Raw genomic sequence first — 7,774 nt, forward strand, 5'->3', positions numbered from 1 at the left:
CCTCTGTGGCTCGTGGGGTGGAGGGCAGCCCCCGATGCTCCTTTGTGCCCCGGCGCAGCCCCCTCCGGCCTCCACCGCCCCTTGGTGCCTTCACTGAGCTGCCTGGCGGCCGCCACGTTGCTGCCGTGTCCTATAAATACCTCGGGCTAAAGATATCCCAGCACGTCACCGGGCCCTGCAGAGGCGGCTGCCAGCACAGCTGCCCACCCGAAGCCCAGGCAGAGCCCCACGGTCACCGGCCAGAGCAGGTCACAGCAGGGATCGTGGAGTCATCGAATCATTTGGTTTGGGAGACACCCTCAAGATCATTGAGTCCAACCATAACCCACCCCTGGCACTGCCTCATGTTCCTGAGAAGCTCATCTCTGTGGCTGTTCAGCCCCTCCAGGGATGGTGACTCCAGCACTGCCCTGGGCAGCCTGTTCCAATGCCCAACAGCCCTTTGGGGAAGAAATTGTTCCCAAGATCCAACCTCCACCTCCCCTGGTGCAACTTGAGGCCGTTTCCTCTGGTCCTGGCGCTTGTTCCTGGGGAGCAGAGCCCGAACCCCCTGGCTCCAAGCTCCTTTCAGGCAGTTCAGAGATCAGAAGGTCTCCCCTCAGCTCCTGTTCTCCAGCTGAACCCCCAGGTCCCCCAGCCGCTCCCATCACACTTGTGCTCCAGCCCCTTCCCCAGCTCCATTCCCTCCTCTGAACTCGCTCCAGCACCTCAAGGGCTTTCATGTTGTGAGATGCCCAGTTCTATCATGGCTTATGCTGGGATGGCCCATGGGTAACAGGTTTTGCACTCCCTGCTCTTCATTTGGGGATCTTGCGTCAAGAAAAATGATGCACAGCAAACCTTTTCCCTCTGAAAATGTCTCTTCCAGCCACAGGGCTCACCCTGTTCCCCATAACGCCCAGCTGTGGGCAGAGACACCCCTCCAGAACTCATGGAGAGGCTGATGGTGATGAAAAGTGTTATTTGTAGCACTTTGCCCACTTCTGTGCTGCTCGCAGGTTTTTCTGGCTAGAAGTCCCATTTTCCCTGCACCATGGGGTGCCAAGGAGGGCCAGCAATAGGCCCCCAGCTCCCCCCATCACCACCTGCAGCTGCTCTTTATTTTAAATGCCTGATTTAAGCCAAGCAGCATAATGATTCATAATTTAATACACCTAGCCAAAGGTCTATTTTCTCCTCCCTCCCTACCCCCTCATCCCAGCAGCTGGGAGCTCCTGGGGCACCGTGTGATGACAAAGCCGTTGCCTTGGGGTTGTGTTCCCCCCAAAAAAATCTTATTTTAGGGGAGAAGGTGAAAGCTTTGCAGTTGTTTTGCTGTCATTGATCCTGATAGGTGTCTGACTTAAACCAGCACATTTAGCTCTGGTTGCTTTTAAGCACCCTTGATCTGTGTCCAAAGGGGGCTGGGGGCCCTTTGGAGGGCTCTGTGTCCTGCAGAGGAACGATCCCCATCCCCTCCATTCTCCTCATCCTCCTCATCCTCCCCATCCCTGGGGCTTGCAGGGACTTCCACACTCCCAGACTATTTTGGGAGGGTTTAAAAATATCCTTGCTGCGCTAACGGGCAATAATCCCAGCAGCGCAGCTGCCCCATGTGGCCCGGAGGAGCCTTTGCCCCCCCAGCCCCGAGTGTGTCTCCCTCCTCAGCACCCCTGGGGGCCGGCCCAGGGGCCGGATCCTGCGGTCCTGGGCACTGAGCCCCATCCCAAACGGCTGTGATTGCCATGACAACCCTGACTTCAGCCTCCGCCACCTCCTCGGGCTCCCAGCCCGCTGGATGCTGGCTGATGGCTGGGTGCAGGCAGCGGCGGTGAGTGCTCCCCCTGCTCCCCTATCCCCACTCTGGATCGTGCCTTTTGGGAGGAAAAGGGGGTTTCCCCCCCACTGCAAAACCTTTGCCTGCAGCAGAAAGTGTCTGTGCTTAAATGCATCTGAAGGCACTGGGTGGGCAGGGGGGTGGCTGCGCTGCCCACGGGAGGTGTGATGAGTGCGCCAGCCTCAGCAGGGGCAGCGGGACCAGGGTTTGCTCGCGGGGGGCTCAGCGAGGGGCCGGGACACGGCAAGGTGGTCGCCGAGCACAGGTACAGGGGGTTTTGAGGATGGGGGTCCCTGGGATTTTGGGGGGCAGGTGTGTGCTGTGTTGGGGGCACCGTCCTCAGGGTGGGCAGTGTGTCCTGCACGGCACAGCAGCTTTCCTTACAAGGAGTTTGGCCGGGAACCGAGCAGGGGGGAGTCACGCTCGCCCCCGCCTGCTTCATCCATCGGCAGCCACGGGGGCCTCGGCAAGGTCCGTGTCCCCTCTGTTGAGGGGTTTTGAGGTGGGAGGTTGCGTTTCTCTTCTCTTTCTGGGATGCGAAGGGTGGGTGGAGGGATGGGGGGTTCCCTGTTTTTGCTTAGCGGGGGTGCTGGCCTGAGGGGTGCATCCTTGCTGGTGTGGGATGGTGATGGAGAACGTGTCCCCGTTTCCTCCAAGCTGGGGCACCCTGTGAGCTGGGTGACAAGAGGGTCTCCATGTCCCCACCCAAGCAGCAAGAGGGGCCCAATCTGGCATGACAACCCCCCTATGTCCCCCCCAGTCTCTCCCGCAGGACAGAGGATGTCCTCAATGTTCGGCAAACCCCGAGCCAGCGGCGAGCGGCCCCCCCAGAGCCCCCTCACCGAGTGCAATGTGGCCATCCTGGGGTGCCAGGGGGCTGGAAAGTCAGGTGAGATGGGTCACTTGCCACCATGGGGGTGGCAGGGGAATGGGGGGTGGTGCTAGGGGCCCATGCCGGGGGGGTGGACACCCACCTCACCTGCCTCTTTCACCTCTCACAGCCCTGACCGTGAAGTTTCTAACCAAGAGGTTCATAAGCGAATATGATCCCAACCTGGGTAAGATGCTTTTTCCACATTTTTTCCCCCCCAATTCACCCTCATGAGCTCCCATGGAGCATCCTTCCCATCGCCCGCGTTTCCCACGAATATGGCATTTAAGGAGAAAAAAAAAACAACACTCCAAATTACATGAAAAACAACGGAAGGGCTGGATTTGACCCAAACCGCCTGTAAAAACAGAGGCAAGAGCAGCGCTCTCCCCACGGGCATGTCCCATGGGGGAATGTCAGCTCCTCGCATCGCCCCAAGGAACCTGAACGCTGAATTTTTGGGGGTTCCTTGGGGAGCATCTCATGCCTCCTGCTCACTCTCGGGGTGTTGGGCTGTGGGAGCGCGCGGGGGTTGCAGAGCCCTGGGTCTGCACTTTGCAATAAGCGGTTCTGGGCATTTTTTTTTCCACTGGTTTGAGTAATTAATAACTGTTTTCCTAGGCCCAACTCCAGGGCACGGGGAGGGATCGTAAATGATTTATCGGGGACATTAGGGAGATATGGACCTTGTCCAGAAACCGACTTCAGCCCCTCATAACTCAGCAACTCTTAGGAAAGAAGGATAAATCCTTTCCTCCTCCAGTCTTTTCTGGGAATGTTTTTTCATCTTCCCACATCAGAACCTTTCCAAAACACATCTGTTAGGGCTCGCTGAGAGAAAGAAACTTTCTGCCAGGGGAATGGCTCCTTCCCAAAGCAGAGGGTGCTCCTTTTGCCTGATTGATTAGGAAACAGCCCCAGTGTCAAGCCCCCGCTCACTTTATCTCACTGGGTCATGGCACTGAGACAAGGGCCGAGTCCTCGGGCACAGCAATGGAGGCACCAGGCACCTTTCCCTCCCTCCTTCTCCCTTGGGACCCCACACTTGGGGCAGTTCAGGAGATAAGTGGTGGATGCCCCATCCCTGCAGACATCCCAGGCCAGGCTGGACGGGGCTCTGAGCAACCTGAGCTGGTGAAGATGTCCCTGCTCATGGCAGGGGTGGCACTGGGGGAGCTGGGAAGGTCCCTTCAACCCAAACTGTTCTGTGATTGTATGAAATAACTGCTGTCAGCCAGGCTTGCCCACCCCCAGCCCCCCAAAATAACATTGTGTCAGGAAGGAGCGAGGTGGAGGATGCTCCTCATCAAGGATGATATTTTTCCACGGTGTCCCACGCATTCATCTTGGCTTTGGAGAAGCTGGGACACCCCAGCCCATCCTCCCAACCACCCTTCTCCTTGCAGAGGACACCTACGCCTCGGAGGAGCTGGTGGACCAGCAGCCTGTCCTGCTGAAGGTGATGGACACTGCTGACCAGGTGAGGCACCAGGGACACCAAACACTTGGTGTGATATGGCTGGACCGGGGCTCAGCTGCTCCTCTCATCCCCAGGACGGCCCCGGGAACTGCGAGCGGTACCTGCACTGGGCCAGTGCCTTCCTCGTTGTCTACAGCATCGACAATCGGAAAAGTTTTCGAGGGCTGTCAGCGCTACCTGGAGATCCTTGCCCGGCACATGAGGGGCTTGCCAGCGCCGCAGCCCCGTGCTGCTGCTGGGCAACAAGCTGGACATGGAGCAGTACAGGTACCGGGTGTGGGGCCAGAGCTCACAGATCACCCCCCATCCCTCCAGCTGGGATGCAAAACGTAAATGTGATTTTCTTTTTGTGGTTACTAGAGTTCAGAGAAGGGAACGGACCTGGGGAAGGGGCTGGAGCACAAGTGTGATGGGAGCGGGCTGGGGGACCTGGGGGTTCAGCTGGAGAACAGGAGCTGAGGGGAGACCTTCTGATCTCTGAACTGCCTGAAAGGAGCTTGGAGCCAGGGGGGGGTCGGGCTCTGCTCCCCCAGGGAACAAGTGTGAGGATGAGAGGAAACGGCCTCAAGTTGCACTAGGGGAGGTTGAGGTTGGATCTTGGGAACAATTTCTTCCCCACAGGGCTGTTGGGCACTGGAACAGGCTGCCCAGGGCAGTGGTGGAGTCACCATCCCTGGAGGGGGTTGGACAGACGGAGATGAGCTTCTCAGGGACATGGGGTAGTGCAGGGGTGGGGTAACAGCTGGACTCAGTGACCTTGAGGGTCTCTTCCAACCAAAATGATTCTGTGACTGTTTTTCCACCCCTTGTCAGTATTCACCAGGTCCACCCACACCTCCCAGGTTCCTGCTCTCCTGCCCAGGGGTTGATGTGTTTATTTTCAGCCCATTGGTATTTTCAGTGGGATGTTTTTTGGTTGCATATGAAGGCAGTGTCACCATCCCCAGGCAGGCCTTGAGCTGACTCCAGCTCCCTACTCCCCCCTGGATGTGCCCTGTCCCCTGCAGCCCTGTCACCCCCTGTCCCTGCTGCCAGGACTCAATGTCCCTGGTGTGTTTTTCTGGCCTTTTGTGCCACTCTAGGGGCTGTACTGAGTGTTGGTATCATGGGTCCTTGAGCCATGTGTGTTGCTGAGGCCCGCCTTGCTCCCAGCACGGAGCCTTCCCCCTCCCCATGAAAGGACCTGCCCCAACTCCCTCCCACATGATGCCACGGCATCCAGCCCCCCACGTCCCCGGCGCACATCCCCAGCACAGACGTTGCACAATTCCCCAGGGATTTGCACAGCTCATTGCTCTGGGATTTCCAAAAAGGCAAAAAACTCTTTCAGAGCTGTGTCCCCTGCTTGGCCAAGGAGGAAGGACAAGTGAGTGTTGCCCTGGTGCTCACCAGCATGCAGGTGTGGGACCACTGCTCCTTCCTGCACCTCTCACTCCGCTTTTCGGGTGGTTGCAGCACCCCAAGGGATGCAGCACCCATCCCCCTCCGCTCTCTCCAGGCAGGTGCCTGCAGCCGAAGGGATGTCCCTGGCGAGGAGGTTCGGGTGCCTTTTCTACGAGGTGTCTGCGTGCCAGGACTTCGCGGGGGTCCAGCACGTGTTCCACGAAGCGGTGCGGGAGGTGCGGCGGCAGGCGGAGGGCAGCCAGCCCATCCGGCCGCTCTTCATCACCGAGGAGCGTCCCTGCCCGCTGGTGGCCACACCGGTGGCCACGCCAGTGGCCCTGCCCGCCCGCCACGGGCTGGCCAGCTGCACCTTCAACACCCTCTCCACCGTCAACTACAAGGAGATTCCCTCGGTGGCCCAGGCCAAGCTGGTCACCGTCAAGTCCTCGCGGGCTCAGAGCAAGAGGAAAGCTCCCACGCTCACCTTGCTGAAAGGCTTCAAGATATTTTAGGATGCGTCCTTGTGAGGTGTGAAAGGGGTGATGAGAGACCCCTGTCCCCCTGCGAGGGTTGAGACCAGCCGTGACGGACCCATGGGCACCACAGCAGCTGCTGCAGGATGGTGGTCCCTGTCTCTGCAACAATTTTGGGAGCAGATGGGGTGCCCAGAGTCTGAAATCAGCTGTGGCATCACTCTGCCTGCCCCCGCCCTGGCTCTAGTTCCCCTTGGCTGAGCTGTTTGTGCCCTGTCCTGCCACCAGCACTGGGGACCAGTGTGGCTTTCCGTACAGATCTCGGCAGCTCCCGGAGTCACGGGCATGGCCAGGAGGGCAAGGGTTGTCCCCAGGGCCACCCACACAGCCTGGGCACCTGGCACACAGCGATGTGAGCCCAGGAAGAGGGACTTAATTAATCATTAATCAAGCACAGAGGCACCCGTCTCATTCATCTGACGGGTCCCCTGACCGAGCAATAAGTAGAAGGAATTTTTGTTTTATTAATCCGAAAGAGAAAGGTGCAGATATTGTTTAATCAGATTAAAGGCCTCAGGTGTCCTGAAACCGATTCCCACACATTGAAATCAATCATACCAAAATAGCTGGCTTTTTTAATCACACTATAATGTTCCTTTTCAAAGGCTTTGCCATGAGAGATGCTTCACTGAAGACACACTCTGAAAAGCCTTTATTTAAAGACTGACGTATTCTGAAAATGTCTTAAATTATTTTATGGCTTCTACGTGCGCCCAGTGAAGGGTGTGAAGTGAACCCTAAGGCAGACCAGGCTTCCACTGTGCCCAAGCAGGGCCAAGGGCTGCGCATTTGGTTTTATTTGCTTTATTGGGTTAGAAGTTCTGCTTCTCGCCGGAGTTGCAGTTATTCTGCAGAGTAAAATATCCACATGTATATTTGTATATATATACATATATATATATGACCTTACGGATAGAAAGATAAATTCAAAATAGGGGATTTCAGTCAACCACTTTGGGAAGTATTTTAATAAAGAAGATTTCTGAAAACAACAGAAGTGTCTCCGCTTCACTGTGGCTGTTTTCCTGGCGGGAGGGATGGCGTGTTCCCCAGCTGACCAAAGGAAAGGTGTTCCCCCCATCACACCTCTCATCCCGGCTCAATTCCCACCTGTTTGTGGAATCCGAGGGAGAGGGAGAAGCTGGGGGTGGGGAGAGAAGGATGGAACTGCCAGGAGCAGTGGGTGAAGATCAGGAGCTGGAACAGGTCAGGCATGGGTTTGCCTTGAGTCCAGAGCCGCTGCTGCTGGTACAGCTCTGCTGCTTTCGTTTTCTCTCTTTCTCCAGGCTAAACTGCATTTTTAAACTTCCATCACTACGACTTCAGACATTCTAATATGTTCCACAGGGCCTAAATGGTTTGACATCAGCTGCTGTTATATGGCATCCTCGGATGCCTCAGTGTACAGAGATGTGATGGTCCCGTCCTTCCACTGGACCATCACATCTCCTGATTTCTGATCTGGGGGCTCCGGCTTCTGTGGTTTGGCCGGGTTGTGTTCCTGCACAGGCACCAGGGCTTGCTTGGCCTCCAGCTCGGCTTGCTGGGGGCTTTGCATGTAGATCTTCCTTTTCCTGCAGGGAAGGAATGAAAAGGAGATGCAGAGTGAAGCAGAGAGCGCAGCCCGCATCTGGGGCAGGTCTGGACGCCGGTGACGGTTACATCCATCTATTCCCCACTCAGCCCCGAGA

The 7,774-nt window shown here is 56.9% G+C and overlaps 1 protein-coding gene across 1 annotated transcript; it reads left to right on the top strand.

The window, feature by feature from the left end:
• Nucleotides 1-2,596: 2,596 nt before the first annotated feature.
• On the top strand, nt 2,597-6,062 carry RASL12 (RAS like family 12; the record flags this gene model as incomplete). The annotated part of the gene is given in 7 exon segments (XM_080351177.1): nt 2,597-2,705; nt 2,818-2,874; nt 4,094-4,167; nt 4,242-4,340; nt 4,342-4,371; nt 4,373-4,434; nt 5,666-6,062. Coding segments are annotated over 7 exon segments (828 nt in total).
• Between the last annotated feature and the right edge of the window lie 1,712 nt (nt 6,063-7,774).

The sequence above is a fragment of the Nesoenas mayeri genome (assembly GCF_963082525.1).
Source record: "Nesoenas mayeri genome assembly, chromosome: 11".
Lineage (NCBI taxonomy): Eukaryota > Metazoa > Chordata > Aves > Columbiformes > Columbidae > Nesoenas > Nesoenas mayeri.